This window comes from Delphinus delphis, chromosome 5 (genome assembly GCF_949987515.2).
Source record: "Delphinus delphis chromosome 5, mDelDel1.2, whole genome shotgun sequence".
NCBI lineage: Eukaryota > Metazoa > Chordata > Mammalia > Artiodactyla > Delphinidae > Delphinus > Delphinus delphis.
The window spans coordinates 38,598,564-38,615,404 of record NC_082687.1 but is presented as its reverse complement, the minus strand read 5'-3'; the positions used below and the strand labels follow the sequence as shown (position 1 = coordinate 38,615,404).

General features: G+C 36.0%; 1 protein-coding gene across 3 annotated transcripts in view; it reads right to left on the bottom strand.

The window, feature by feature from the left end:
- The window catches only part of LOC132425850 (microtubule-associated protein 9-like), a 52,191-nt gene that overhangs the window by 15,325 nt on the left and 20,025 nt on the right, over window positions 1-16,841 (bottom strand). For all 3 annotated transcript variants that reach the window (XM_060012230.1, XM_060012229.1, XM_060012231.1), the window contains 4 exons: window positions 11,680-11,909; window positions 3,975-4,068; window positions 2,016-2,251; window positions 164-234 (listed from right to left, as the gene is read on the bottom strand). In XM_060012230.1, coding sequence (XP_059868213.1) covers window positions 164-234; window positions 2,016-2,251; window positions 3,975-4,068; window positions 11,680-11,909 — 631 coding nt within the window. The remainder of the gene's footprint in view (window positions 1-163; window positions 235-2,015; window positions 2,252-3,974; window positions 4,069-11,679; window positions 11,910-16,841) is intronic.

Sequence of the window (16,841 nt, the reverse complement as noted above, 5' to 3'; positions counted from 1 at the left end):
AATATATTCAACTAGGGGGATTTACCATGAAGTAACTACTTCATTCTTCTCATATGAAGAAAATTAAGTAACACCAAATGAAATTTACTGTACAGAAGTTAAACTAAAACTAGTTTTCTTGGAATGTAAACCCATAACTGATGGAAAATGATAACTTTATTACCTGCCAGATGCATTGGATGCTCTATTATTTGTTGACTTTTTATTCTTCATATTTCTATCTTGAATTATTTTCTATTAAATAGAAAAAGCCAAAGATGGATTACTCACTGTATCGATCAGTTAGACTTAGAGGCCAATCTTCCAGTAAATCGATGTTTTTTAAGCATCTACTATGTGTCAAGTATAGCTGGCACCAGGAACAAACAAGGATATTACATTTTAGGGAGGTTGACTGGCAATAAACACGTAAACTAATGTCACTCACGAAGGAGATAAACTAGGGTCCAGTGACAGTGACAGAGTGGAGTTGACGAGCCACAATAATGAATTTGGTCAGGGAAGGCCTCCCTGAAGGCTCGACATCAGAGCTCAGACAAATGATGAATAACAAAGGGCCACATGATGTTCTATGGAGAGCTTGATAATTTTGAGAAACCAAAAAAGGTGAAAGATGCTGAAGCACAGTGAATGGCAGGGAAAGCTGAGGAGTATAAGGTCCGGGAAGAATCGTATAAGATCTCCAGTGGTGAGGAGTCTGCTTTTTACTCCATGGGGAGAATCCAACAAAGAGACCTTAGAGGGGAATGATTAATCAGACTTCAGATCACTCAGTAGAGAGTAAGAATAAAGCCAAGGATTCATTCAAAAGAAATATGCTATAATCTTACTTGTTATATATAAATCACCTGTTCTAATTTAGAATTACCTCTGTTAAACATTTCTAAGACCTGTCTATAAATTCCAGAATACCCTTCTTCCTTTTAAGGAAAAACTTTTCTACTTTACACGGACAGATGGGTGCTAACACTAAAGTGAGAGCAGATGTAAACACATCCCTAACTTGGCATTAGAGCTTTTTCGTAAGGAAACTGGTTAAGGACAATATACCTGGAATGTGGCTTAATGAACCTTCTCCATAAAATTTAATGAAAATTTAATACTCTGTTTATAAAAGTCCTGTTCAACCACAAGTTTTCAGCTGTTATCTTCCCTAGTAATAAGTATACATAGCCACCAATTAACTGCAGGAGAAACTGCATAAAGAAAATTTAGGAGAAATAGGGCTTCCCTGGTGGCACAGTGGTTGAGAGCCTGCCTGCCGATGCAGGGGACACGGGTTCGTGTCCCGGTCCGGGAAGATCCCACATGCCATGGAGCGGCTAGGCCATGAGCCATGGCCACTGAGCCTGCACGTCCGGAGCCTGTGCTCTGCAACGGGAGAGGCCACAACAGTGAGAGACCCGCATACCACACACACAAAAAAGAAAATTTAGGAGAAATAAAGACTAAAAATGCTCCCCATAAATTTTAACAGTATAGTACTCTGGTGCAACGTAGTGTAGGGACAAGTAATCCTACATATCACAAATCTGGTTCTCAAGGTAATAATAATAATATTCCTGATAATGATCCTGTCCATCCATTTAAATAAGTATGGATGCTAATAAACTTTTCTTAAAGATTTTCATTAAAATTTATAAAATATTTTAAAATGATATCCAAAGGAATATCCTTCACTAACTCAAAACCTTAGAAATTATTCCAGACAGCTGCATTTTTATAACATGAAGACCTACAGAAACATACCCACTTCTGGGTATGTATTTCTGAAACATTTAAAAATATATTATGATCATATACTTCTGTTAACTTTTAATGAAATGTTGGGTTTTATTATTTTCACTGCAAACCTTCCCTGAAGTTAAAATTCTATTGAATAAGAATCACTTGACAGTATAATACCATTATTTCCACGAATAATTCAGATGTACCTAACATGGAAGATAAAATATTTAAAAGTTCTATTTTGAATTTTAAGCTGTAGTATAGAAGGTACAATTTTATATAAATACCTTTGCAGACTCAGTGCATAAGATACTCTGAAGTTGAAACAGTGGTGGATCATCAACTGTTAAGTTACCATTCATAATCAGTTCAGCTTTCTCCTTTTCTTCTTCAAGGTCATCAGTAGTCACTTGACTTTCCTTGGGTTTCTCAAGTGTAGTAACAAAGTCTATCAAAACTGAGTTCTCTTCATTTTCAACTGATTTCAAGGAATTATGGTTTTCAGTGCATTCTTCATTCTGATCTATTTTGTGACAGAGTAACAGAACTAAATCTCCCTTCTGAATTAATAAGGTGGATAACAGATTCATTTGCTTTCTGCTAAATGAAAACTGTCTATAATCTCTTTCTTGCAAAATAATAAATGGAGAAAACTATCATATTCAACTTGAATAAACTTTTTTCCCAAGTGAGCTACAAAAGAAAAAATGGCTACTAAATCTACTAAAGCATTTGACACACCTTAGAAAATGGAATAACAACCCTAAACCATAGACATGCCACAAGCCCTTGTTGGTGTATAAACCAAGTAAGTGAAATGGCAATATCTATTCTATTCAAAAGCCTGTGTTTCTTAGCTGGAGCAAGAGGCACAGATTTCTAAGATACTACAGTTACTAGCAATGCACTTATAATATTGTACAGGTGTAGAGAGGACCAAGAATCAATGCAGTTCTAGAAGAGGCCACAACACAGAGAATAAAGCCATCCTTTAGAGTTTTACTCCCACTAAGATGCAGTGTTGCCTCTGATACCAAAAGGGCAGGAAAGGAAGGCCTAGTATTTACCCTCTCAGTGCTCAAGGGACAGGCTTAAGCTCTGGCATGGAGGATTCAGTTTTGCTTTTACAGAATTGCTTCTATTATTCTGATTCTACCACACTTTAGAATGTTCAACAGAAAATCAGTGCTTTCTGCGTTGATCACCAACTTTCAGTTCTACCAGGATCCACCTACTGGCCAACCTGTATCTTTACTGTCAAAGTTTTAATTATGAGGCTTTCATTCCAGCCATTTCTGGGGAACTCATTTTATATCTAGGTAAGCTAGATATAATATCACTTTATAATTCCAGTTGTACATTCATATTTGGAGACTACTCATGATTCAAAGTATCATTAATGGATTCTTTAGAGCTGCTAATCAAAGTACTCAGTGAAAAGAACAAGGACTTTGGAGCAAAAGATTCAAATTATGGCTCCATCACTGACCTCGGGTATGTTTCCCAATATCTTTGCACTTCAGTTTTTCTCATCCGTAATATGACAAAAGTTATACTACATAGTAAGCACTTAATAAATATAAGTTATACATCCCAGTCTTAAAAACAGCTATGCCTTTAGCTCTCATTAAGTTATATGTCATAAGACTAAGGAAAGAAACAATGTTAACTACTCATACTCACTTTAACTACTCATAGCACTTACTATGTGCTAACGATGGTTCTGTTCTACGTGCTTTACATGTATTAAAACTAATTTAATTCTCACAACCACCCTACTCTTATTAAGCCCATTTTGAAGAGCAACATACAGGGCCAGAAAGGTTAGTTACTTTCTCATGTAGTTGTACCTAGATTCAAATCCAGCTTAGTCTCACTCTAAAAGTTCACCTAACCATTATGCTGACTATTGCAGCAACGCCTACATAATAATAGCTCACATTTAGTGAATACTCTACTCGTGCCAGGAATTGAGTTAGTGGCTAAAATGCATAGTATCACTTAATTTTCACAATAGCCTTATGAGATTGGTCTTATTATAACTTGGGGGATTGAGGCATTGACAGATGAAGTTCTGCATCTACAATCACATGGTTAATAAATTGTATTTTGGGGATTAAAACTCAGGCAAACACAAACATATATTGTTCCTATAACTGTGTAAAGTATTATTTCTTTTACAAATAGCATTCTAAGCAATACAGAGTTCATAAATAAAATAAGGTAGAATAATTTGATATAATCACCTGTGATGGAGGATTTTTCCCCAGATACTGGTGAAGAGGAATTTCCGAGACTTTCTTTAAGGGATGATGATGATAGACTTGTTAACCATGCATCCTGTTTAAAGAAAATGTATTTACTAGTAAGTTTAGTTCTCAAGATTTGTGGGGGGCAATAGGATTATTAAAACTACTTCATAACTCTGAAATCTGCATTATTAGTTTTCTGCTAAACACCAAAAGTAAGTCAAAGGAGGTTATAATATGCTTTACTTTCAAGCCTTTATATCTTGATCATCAATAGGTCACTAAGAGCTATTCCAGTTCTTTAACTGAAACCTCTATGTTTTCAAAACTCCTACTGCTCTAAAATCAAATCTCAGAAATATTTAAGGTAAATATTTGACATGTTTTTCTCTAAGTATATATTTTCCTATAAAGTATAAAGGAAATAGTAGGTAAAAACCCTTAGTTTCAAACAAATATTACTTGTTGACCAAATGAAAGCAATTTATAAAACCAAGTAGACAGTTACTTCCAAATATTTTAGATAAAAAACTACATAGATTTCATACACTTTAGTTTTCCTCAAAATTCCTATATCTGAATTAAAATAATTATTATATATGAAATGAAGTAATTATATTTGTGTATAAATTAAACATCTCTTTATAGAATAATACTCTAGTCTAAAGGTGATGATATTATAATGTAAGAAGTTTGATTTTGTTGCATAGATAATAAATTTTAATTTTCTTTCCCATAATATTTACAAAGAAAATTATATGTCAAAAGCAATAGAGAGAAACCATCTGGGCAGATGGCAGAAGGGCTCAAACACTGGAGTCTACCCTGAGAAGGGAAGATTTACCCAAGGAGACTTACAAGTTAGTAGCCTTTTTCCTGAGGAAATTCCCCCAACTGTGCAGCTTAGTAGAAGGCTGCAGCATTACTAAGCTGGCTTGAGGGGTCAGAAGATAGAGTTTAGGACTAGAAGATCAGGCAATAAATTTGGAGAAGAGCTGCAGAAGGCATGAACCCCAATATCTGCACATAAATCCACCTCAAACACTTGGATCATCTATGCATGGCATGGGAAAGACCTCAGAGGGTCCTGTAAAATCACAGTAGCTAGAAAGTGAAAAATCTAAGCAGAGATTTCAGTCAATGTCCATGGCAAGGGAGACAGAGCTGGGAATTTGTCTAGCCATAATATCTTTGTGCTAGAGCACATGTTCAGAGGAACATAACAGAATCCAGAATCTCTACAACATATCATTCATAATGTTCAGTAGTCAATCAAAATGTTAATAAGTAAAAAAAAAAATGGTGACACATACTCATGAAAACAAACACAACAAAAGCAGTCTATAGTAACCAAGCCAGAGATGACCCAGATGTTGCAATTAGCAAACAAGAACTTTAAAGTAGGGATTATAAATATGTTCAAGCACTTAGGAGGAGATATATACATAGTGGCTGAATAGATAGGGTACCTTATTATTAGATACAGAAAATACAAAAAATACCAATCGAAATTCTAGAGTTGAACACTACTAAAATTAAAAAAAAAAAATCACTGATAGACTTAACAGCACATCAGGAATGGTAGAAAAAGGCAGTGAACTTGAAGACAGAACAATACAACTTAATCTAAAAAAACAAAGGGAAAAAAGATTAAAGAAACATGAAAGAAATTTAGAGATCAGTGAGACATATCAAAAATTTCAATGCGCATGTAATTACAAACAAGAGGGAGGAAAATAAAACAGAAAAAAATTTTAACTTCCCATCTGCATGGAAAATATCAGTTTACAAATCCTGAAATCTTGACAAAACCCAAGCAGGATAAATATAAAGAAAACCACACCTAAGTACCTCATAGTCAAATTGTGGTAATTCAAAGAAAAAAGACTAAACCTTGAAAATAATTCTGAAAGCTGCCAGAAAAAAACAAAACATTGTATAATGAGGATAGCAAAATAAATTTTTGCTGATTTCGTAACAGAAATAATAGAGGCCAGGAACAATGGAAACCTATAAAGAGCTGGGGATAGGAGAAGGAAACTGTCAGCCAAGAAGTGTATATTCAACTAAGCCATCCTTCAAAAATGAAGATAAAGTGAATATGTTTTACATAAGAAAAGACTGAGAGAATCGATCACTGGCAAACCAAGAAATGCAAAAATAAGTTCTTAAGATTGAAGGGAAATAACACTAGAAGGTAATCTGGATCTATAGGAAGAAATGAAGATCCCTAGAAATGGTATATATATCTAAGAAAACTATAAATGTTTATTCTTTTCTTCTTTTAGTTCTTTAAAAGTCTAAGACAGGGCTTCCCTGGTGGTGCAGTGGTTGAGAGTCTGCCTGCCGATGCAGGGGACACGGGTTCATGCCCCGGTCCGGGAAGATCCCACATGCCACGGAGCAGTTGGGCCCGTGAAACATGGCGACTTGAGCCTGCGCGTCCGGAGCCTGTGCTCCGCAACGGGAGAGGCCACAACAGTGAGAGGCCCGCGTACCACAAAAAAAAAAAAAAAATAAGTCTAAGAAAAAAAGTTTAAAAGGCTCTTTAAAGAAACGTTATAACTCTGTGTTGTGGAAATTATATCATATGTAGGTATAATATACATGACATCAACAGCATGATGGATGAGGGAGTATATGGAACTATACTGTTACAAGGTTTCTATTTTAAATGTGAAACAATACAGTGTCAACTGTATTGTGATCATTTATAGATGCATTTTGTAATCCATAAGACAACTACTAAAAATATAACGCAAATAGGTATAGTCAAAAGGCAACAGAGAAAACTAATGGAAAACTAAAACCTACGTGATTAACTCTGAATAAAAAGGCAAGAAAGAAGTTATAGAGGAACAACTTCAATTTTAAAAAAATAGATAAAATAAATAGAAAAAAAACAGCAACAAACTGGCCCTAAGTGTACTTACATTAAATGTATATGGACTGGATTTCCCTGGTGGCGCATTGGTTAAGAATCCACCTGCCAATGCAGGGGACACGGGTTCAAGCCCAGGTCTGGGAAGATCCCACATGCCATGGAGCAACTAAGCCCGTGAGCCACAACTACTGAGCCTGTGCTCTAGAGCCCGTGAGCCACAATTGCTGAGCCCGAGAGCCACAACTACTGAAGCCTGTGCACCTAGAGCCCGTGCTCCACAACAAGAGAAGCCATCATGATGAGAAGCCCGCACACCACAACAAAGGGTAGCCCCCTGCTTGCCATAACTAGAGAAAGCCTGTGCAAGCAATGAAGACCCAATGCAGCCAAAAATAAAATAAATAAATTTATTAAAAAAAGTATATGGACTAAACACTCATAAATGGAATAATGGATTCATAAGTAGATCGCAATTAAAAAGCAGATTGTCGGACTTGATAAAAAAGTAATACCAAACTGCTATTACAAGAGTCATTTAAAGAAAAAGATTGTTTGAAAGGAAAATTATGGAAAAAGTTATACCATGCAAATACTGAAATGTTGAAATGTCAGGCAAAACAAACTGCAAGATATGAAGCATTACCAGAGATACAAAAATTTCATAGGGCTAAATAGGGTCAAGAACTAATAATGATGAATGTGTATGTGTTTAATTACAGAGTCATGGAATGCTGACAGAACAAAAAGGAAGTACAGAGAAATTCACAAACATAATTGGAGATTTTAACACACTCTATTTAGTACATGGCAAATCAACTAGACAAAAATTCAGTAAGAAAGGAGAAGATCTGAATGACACTACCAACCATCTTGACCAAACTGAAATTACAGAACGTTATATCTAACACCTGCAGAACACACATTCTTTGTTAATACAAATGAAACCTTTCACAAGACACACTTAGTCTGGGCCATAAAAAAAAACCCAACAATTAAAAAAAATGTGAATTCATATAAAATATATTCTTTGATCATAATAAAATTAAATTATAAATTTATGCAAGAATATATCTAGAGAAGATCTAATATGTGGAAATAAAATCATTCACCATAAAATAACCATTTGGCCAAAAAAGAGATCACAAGGAAAATTAGAAAGTGTATTTAAAGGAATGATAATGAAAATAAATGGCATCAAAAAAATTGAGTGCTGCTCTCTATTTACAATAGCCCGGAGATGGAAACAACCTAAGTGCCCATCATCGGATGAATGGATAAAGAAGATGTGGCACATATATACAATGGAATATTACTCAGCCATAAAAAGAAACGAAATTGAGCTATTTGTAATGAGGTGGATAGACCTAGAGTCTGTCATACAGAGTGAAGTAAGTCAGAAAGAAAAAGACAAATACCGTATGCTAACACATATATATGGAATTTAAGAAAAAAAATGTCATGAAGAACCTAGGGGTAAGGCAGGAATAAAGACGCAGACCTCCTAGAGAACGGACTTGAGGTTATGGGGAGGGGGAAGGGTGAGCTGTGACAGGGCGAGAGAGAGTCATGGACATATACACACTAACAAACGTAGTAAGGTAGATAGCTAGTTGGAAGCAGCCGCATGGCACAGGGAGATTGGCTTGGTGCTTTGTGACAGCCTGGAGGGGTGGGATAGGGAGGGTGGGAGGGAGGGAGACGCAAGAGGGAAGAGATATGGGAACATATGTATATGTATAACTGATTCACTTTGTTGTAAAGCAGAAACTAACACACCATTGTAAAGCAATTACACCCCAATAAAGATGTTAAAAAAAAAAATTGAGTGCTGCTAATCAGTGCATTAGAGGAAAATTTATAGTTTTCAAAGGTTTTGATAGAAAGGATGAAAAGCTTAAAATGGATGGACACATTTTCTAACTTAAAGGTAAGCAAATTAAACCCAAAGAAAATAAAAGAAAGAAATAATAAAGAGTGAAAATCAATGAAATTGGAAACAAACAACAGAGAAAGCTAACAAAGCCAACACTGGTTCTTTTAACAGAGTTAAAGTTTTAACAGAACTGAGCAATGCCTATCAAAATTTAACAAGAGAGACAGAAAACACAAACTACATATTAGAAATGAAAGATGGAATGTCATGATAATTTTACTGTCATCAAAAGGATAAGGGAATATCACAACCAACTTTATAAATTCAACATCTCAGATAAAGTGGATAAATTTCTAAATAGACATAAATTACCAAACTGATGAGAAAATCTGGATACCAAATATTTATCCCCCCCCCCAAAAAAAATCAAACTTAGTGTCAAAGACCTCTCCACAAAGAAAATTCTAGGCCCAGATAATTTCGCTGGTGAATTCTCTCAATTAAGGGGAAAATGATACTAAACTTTTGGTTTCATACCAAACAAACTTTTAGAAAATAAATGAGGAAGAGACATTCCCCAATTCATAGGATACTCACACCTGATAACAACATTATAAGGAAAAAATTATAGTCAACTTCCATAAATATTGATGTAGAAGTCTTAACAAAATATTAAAAAATCAAATCCCACACAAAAATAGTGTACTATGATGGACTAGATTTTATCCCAGGAATAATGAGTTAATTTAACATATAAACATAGATATATATCATCATACACACGCACACACAAATGAAAGGTGGGAAGTGAGGTTGTATCGAGAAAGAAAATGTCACCCTTTCGATACCCAGCTGTGACATTTGCAGGAAGGTAAGGCAATAGGGAGAGAAGTGCAGTGTCATGTGAAAGCTTATACAAAGTTAAAGAGGCTTCAGCATAGTTGAATGTGGATGAAAATAGACTCTTCTGGAGCCAAAGATTATAGACATAGGAGAGAGAAGGGTTGGACAAAAAATAAATGGGAAATCCCTGAAAATGTGGGCTTAAAGAAGATTCAGAGCATGGTCAGGAAAATTTTATAATGAGGAATAAGGAAAATTCAGACTATTAAAAACAGAAGTATCTAAAATACCCAACAAAGATAATAGCTCTACAATATGGGTTATGTTATAGTCATTAAGGTGAACATAGTCTCAAGATCACCCAGCAACATGGAAACACGTCATGACCTAATGTTAAGAGATTAAACCAAAAAGCATGATACAAAACATTGTGAATGTTAAGATGACAAATATTATAAAAACAAGTATAGAAAAACAGCCCAAAAGTGGAGTAAGAATAATGAATATAGTTGTCATTAGGTGATGGGATTATGGGTAGATATTTTTCAATTAAATTTTCTGTCATAATATATGTTACTTTAAAAAGTTTAGGAATACTTTTTTCTTTAATCAAGGGATATAGAATACATCACAAAGAGCAATTAAAGTTAGGTATCACTACCAGTTTGAATAGTGTTCCCTCAAAATTCATGTCTACCCCAAATCTCCGAATGTGATCTTATTTGAAAATAAGGTGTTTGCAGATGGAATTAGTTAAGATGAGAATCTACTGGAGTAGGGCAGACCCTAAATCAATGACTGGTGTCTTGTTTTAGACAAAAGTGAGGGAAGACACAGAGACCCAGGGAAGAAGACCATGGGTTGATGGAGGCAAGGACTGGAGTGACGCAGCTACAAGCCAAGGACCACCAAAGATTTCTGACAACCACCAGAAACTGGAAGAAGCAAAGAAGGATTCTTCCCTAGAGCCTTCAGAGGGAACATAGCCCTGTTCACACCCTGATATTGGATTTCTGACCTCCAGAACTGAGAGACCTTCTGTTGTTTTAAGTCATCTAGTTTGTGGCAATTTGTTACAGCAGCTACAGTGAACTAACACAATATCCACTTGACCAGATGATTTTATTAAACATAAAATAATTGTTTGGTTTTGATAACACCCTCTCTTCACCTGACTTTCAGAACAAATTAGGACATAGCACATTGAAGTCAGGCAGACTTATATCAAATTGCCAGCTTTTCTGGTAAAGCTAACCTGCAGGATAAGAGTGGAATCAGAGCCTACTGTGCTCATGCTTCTGACCTGAATTGGAGAGATTCTTCTGTTTAGTTGTGATACAAAGGACTTCCTCTGTCTGCCTTTGTACCACCTCCCAGGGAGCAGATCTTTTCTCACATCAGTAACACAGAGGAGTCAGGAGAAGAAGAAAGACGCTTAGCCAGTACTGTTTAGTTCCTTTTCTCTGATCTGCTCAAGCAGATTGTGGAGTAGGAATGTTCTTCCCATACTTATCCCTTCTGAAATGTGAGGTGGAACTTCTCTAACCATAGTGAAATGTAAAGACAGGCGGCCAAGTGTTCTTCCCTAATAACAATACACAGTAAACTCCTGATGAAGTCCTGAAGGATCACATCTACATCCCTTCTGGTATATCCCAAAAAATACAGGACTGTGCCGTGAACATTCAGTATACATTTGTTGAGTGATTAAAACCAAATGAATAAAATGACATTGGCCATAAATTATACAATTCAAAGATATGTAAATAAAAACTCTTGCAATTAAAGTGTTGCATAGATTCAAAAAGGCAAGTTTTTTTCACATTTTACTTTCTCTGAAATTGGATGCATCGTATGTTACAGTTTAGCAGTTTTCTTCTTTCTTAGCAGTACATAAAATAATGCTGTATTTTTGCTGTATCTTACAATTGAGTTTTAGATCCAATAAAATATATTTTTAAAAACTTAAAATTATTTCCTTATCAATTGCTGAAGGAATCATGTAACACATACACACATGCACGCTCACACACAAGTATTCTTTTTCTCATAATCAGATGCAAAAACCTGAATTAGAAACACAGTTTAGCAGTAGCGCTAACCTCAGGGTCAAGGTTTTCAGAGAATGCATTTTTCTCAGCTTCTGGTTGTCTGCCATTCAGCCTTGGGAGGAATGAAGGTGCAGAATATGCCTCTAATTCTTCATGGAGGGCAGTGTCTTTGTCTTCTCCTAGCCTGTCTTTCTCCTCCCTGTGGCTGTGCTTTTTCAGCATGCTCCTTGGCCGAGGTGAAGGCTTAAAGTGGTTGTCTGCTTCAAGGCTGCTGTTATTTTCTGCAGAAAAATACAATGTTTTAATGCATTAAATAAAATTTAATACACTAAAAAATACATTTTTAAAATGACTATGGCTTCTCCTACACCGCAGGTGTCACCACACTTCCCTCCTGTGCCCAAGCACCTTGGCTTTCTATCCTGGAGAGTCTAGAAGAAGCCCACACCCTTCTCTACACAGAACTCCAGAAAGTACAAGTAGGTGATAGTTCATAATCAAATAATTTTTTTTAATGGCTGCCATCCTGGAAGTAACTAGTATACTTCACTTTTGTGAGTAAACTCATCAACTCTCATAGTATTAAAAAAAATTTTTTTTTAACAAACAAAACCAAACTGCTTCAGTTTCAGGCTTTATAAAATGAGGCAGTTCATCCATCAAAACCTTTATTGAGTATCTGCTGCCAGGCCCCATACACATCACTCACATTAATGGACCTCAGAATCAAGACACTGGCAATGGCCCTGTCCAAGGATTTTAGAGGTTGGGAAAGGAGACGATTCTAAACAAACAAAATTATAAGACGAAGGTAAGTGCTGTTACATGTATAAAGATGATGTCAGTACAGGGAGTAGAAGAGCCAAATATCCCTGGAAGGAGGAACAGACAACTGGATAACTTGTGAGCTGCTGTTCTCTGAGTCCATAAAACCTCTCCAGCAGTTATTAAAATTTCTCAGTTACTATTTCATCACTTCTAAGTTTAAAACAATAATCTAATGCTGGTATACTTCCAGCCCTCAAAACATGATAAGAAACATTTTCCATGAACTTTTCCCTAAATTTTACCTGTTATACATATCCATCTCTCCATTGTTCTACCAATGTATTCTTCTGATGAAACTTCAAAACTGAACTAATTAATACCTTTATCCTTTTTATCTATAAGTCGAGTTATAAATCCTGCTAGAAGATTCTACAACCATAGGTAATTGGAACCACTATAAATGTTTCATTACCAATTTTAGGTATGTCCTAAACTCTGGTCAAATGTCCAATCCAAAATCCAAGAGTCATCTTAGATTCCTCCCTCAAAATCCAAAGAATCACAATACCCTATCCATTCTACTTGCTAAATTTCTCTCTCATTTATCCCACTTTCTACATCCCCACTCTCAGTTCCTCATCCACTCTTGCCTAGATTACTGCCTCAGTGATATTTATAAAACACAAATCAGATCACATCACTCCTCTCCACAAAATTTTTCAATGGCTCCCCATCAGCCAGTCTTACAGAATAAAAAGCTCATTGCCTCTGAACAATATAAAATGTTTCATGGTTTTGTCTCTGGCTACCTGTGCTGCCTCATCACTGACACACCCACTTAGTAATCTGTCCTGAAATGCTGGGCTCACTGTCCTTCCGCAGCTGTGCCACATGCCTCCTGCCACCAGAGCTTGCCACCCAAGCTCTCCCTCTGCCTAGGATGTCCACTTCCTGTTTCTCCTCCTGAAAAATGCTTGCCTGTCTTTGGAACCTCAGTTTAAGCAGAATATTGTATAATGCCTGGTTTTGAGTCATTTTTTTTATTGTGGTAATAACACTTAATAGGAGATCCACCCTCTTAACAAATTTTCAAGTGCATATTACAGTATTATTAACTAAAGGCACAATGCCAAAAGGCAGAGCTCTAAAACTTATTCATCTTGCATAACTGAAACTTCACATCTGTTGACTAGCAACTCCCATTTCTCTCTCCCTCCAGCCCCTCATAACCACCATTCTACCCACTCTCTGTATGGGGTTGCCTATTTCAGATATTTCATATTTGAATCTTGTTCTGACACTTATTAGCATTGTAAACTTACACGAATCAGATAACCGTCACACACTCCAGTTTTCCTATAGGTAGAATTAGCTAAGATTTGCTAAAGTTCTCATGGGACTTGAGTAAGATAATACATACAAAGCACACAACACAGTGCCTGACACATGGGAAGTGCTCAATGAATATCAATGATTGTATAGACATTTCCTGTTCTGGTTTGTCCACCACTCCTGTTTTCTTTTTGGGTAGCCTCTCCTCCTTTCTATCCATGTGATTCTGTGGGTTAATAAATATCTCCTCCATACCTCAGTGAGAATGATGGGCATGTGATGTAGCCCTCTCCTTCCTGTGCAGCTTATCACAGAAACTTCATTTCCCCTGACCACAGCAGGCAGTCAGGAGGTCAGGATTTTTCTACTTGGAGTTGGTGGATATGCCTTTAAGGCCATGGAGCTGGAAGGATGTGATTTAGAGACCACTAGTGGCATTCTCTGCTGCCAAGTGAAGGGCTGTCTGAGACAAAGAAACCAAATGACAGAAAAATGGACCAAGGGATGGAATTAATGGGGCAGTGACAGTGCAGGAGAAGAGAATGAGAGGGTCAGGGAGGGAGGACAAAAGTAAAAAGAGAGAATCCTGATGATATAGAAATACCGATTCTCTACACTTAATCACACCTAAAGCAAGGACTTCTGACATCCATGCTCAACACAGGGATAAACTCTTTCCACTGATGTTTGAATTGGGTCATTTGCATCTGAGAGTCCTGACTACAGGTATTATTATTTGTCAGTTATAGCTATTGACACCAGCTCCTCTAGGAAGCCTTCCCTGATGCCCTCAGGTAAATTTAGATGCCCACTTTCCTGTGTTCTTACTATACCTTTTATACACCTTCCCACCAAATTGTAAAGTCTTTGCTATGGTCTGAATGTTTGTGTCTCCACCCAATTCTTATGTTGAAATCTTAACCCCAAAAGTGACGTATTAGGAGGTGAGGTCTTTGGAAGGTGATTAAGTCATGAGGGTAAAATCTTCATGAATGGGATTAATGCCCTTAAAATAATGCTCTACAAAGTTCCTTTGCCCTTTGCACCACATAAAGATACAATGAGAAGCCTGCAACCCGGAAGAGGGCCCTATCCAACCATGTGAGCTCTGTGATTTCAGACTTCCAGCCTCCAGAACTGTAAGAAATAGGTTTCTGTTGGTGATAATCTACCCAGTCTGTGGTATTCAGTTACAGCAGCCCGAACGGCCTAAGACAGTATTGAAGGATTGGTACTAAGTCTTTGTAATGCCACAGTGATAGCTACTATCACAGTGCTTGTAACAGTGAAACATATCGTACCCACAATAAATATGTGGGATAAATAAGATGATCTGCTTATGAACAAATGCTGAATAATAAAATGAATAGTAAAAGCATTTATAGAGTACTTAATTTATGCCAAGATTGCTCTAAGCACTTCAAATACATGAATTTAACTTAATTGCCTCAACCCCCTAGTGGTGGTTCAAATATTGTCTCCCTTTTACAGGTAAATAAAATGAGGAACAAAGAGCTCATGTGCCCATAGTCATAAACTCTAGTTTGTGGGATTAAAGCAGGAGCACCCAGACTCCAATGCTAATGTAGTCAAGGTTCTCCTGCTTTAAAGTTAAAATAAAAACAGCATAACCTGTAAAAATTACTTTCTACAATCACTACCAATGTGACCACTACCTGATAAAAGTGAAAGAGTTTGATTATTGTACTAGTTACAGCAGACAAGCAAGAACAAAGGAAACTTTCAGGTTCTAATATTTTTAGAAAGCATTAAGTGATACTCAGCAATATCTCACCACATTAAAAATATTAAGTTCTAAACTCTATAAGAAAAAAAAGTCTAAAAATTTAGAGAAGAATAAAGCTAAGCTCATTAACCACTTTCCTTCTTTAATGAATGAATTATTCATTTAAACATTCAAATACTTAACGAATTCTACATGCCAGGCACTAACCAGCAGCCTCAAGTTTTTTCTTCAACTTGAATAACCTAGGAATAATGATTTTAATATATTTTATACCAAAATTCCACTTCCAGAAGCATCATCAAGTTTTCAGAAAGAAAAAAAAAATACATCTATACATTATCAAAATGTTTTATTTTACAATCAAATGTAAATGATTACTTGTTTTGGTAATTTTTTTATCCTACATATACTGAATTGCAAATGGTTAATGATTGTTTAAAAATACAGTATTGCACATTTAGAATCCTGAGCTATCTTGTGGTCAAAATACAGTATTTCTCTAGTTATTTTAATTTGTCACAGGTTTTAAAAAAGATATTAAATGGGTGGATTATTGCTGATTATCTACCATAAAGTTCTAATTATGTACTTCTATCTATATCAGACTAATTTTTAGCTTCTATAACATGCTCACATTTTCTTATTAACCTAATGAAAAGCTTTTTAGAATCAGGACAAATAGGATAAACGTAATCCATAAAAATAGGTTTTTAAACTCAACTAAGACTAGGAAACACTGCATATTCTTTCTTGAAGATTTACCGTGCATATGTCTTTATTAACAGTTCCAAGAAGTTCATAAAGAAATTGGTTTAAAATTCCTATAACTCTGTGTTTTCCCCTCAATACCAATGAACAAACTGTGGAACATACTTTGGGAAATGGTGATGTAATGGATTATTCACTCTTTGATTACATTTCCCTTCTCTCCATTTTTGATTTTACTCAGTACACTGGGAAGGTACATTTTAGCAAGTTAATTGTGTTTCATTAGGCCTTGTGCTTACACTTTTGTAGAAGTTTATAGTTTGAGACATACTTCAGTAGATTCTTAAAACAATTCTGTACGAAAGGAGAGCAGGTTTCCTCCCCCTCCTCATGAAGACAGTGAGGCTCACCCTACGGCTGAGGTCACACATAATTAACTTGCAGTAGCTTTTCCCCTAGTATCCCTGCTTGCTTTATCTTCTCCTCATTTGAAAGTGGATGGAATTGTGGGGGTGGAAAAAGGAGTGTCTGAAATATAGCTTTGCCTAAGGTTACCAGTGCTATTATGTAAAGTATGAAATACTTACCAGTACCATATTTAATGATGATATGAAGGAAAGAGGTTTTTGTGAAGGTTAGCATCAACTACTATTTTTTC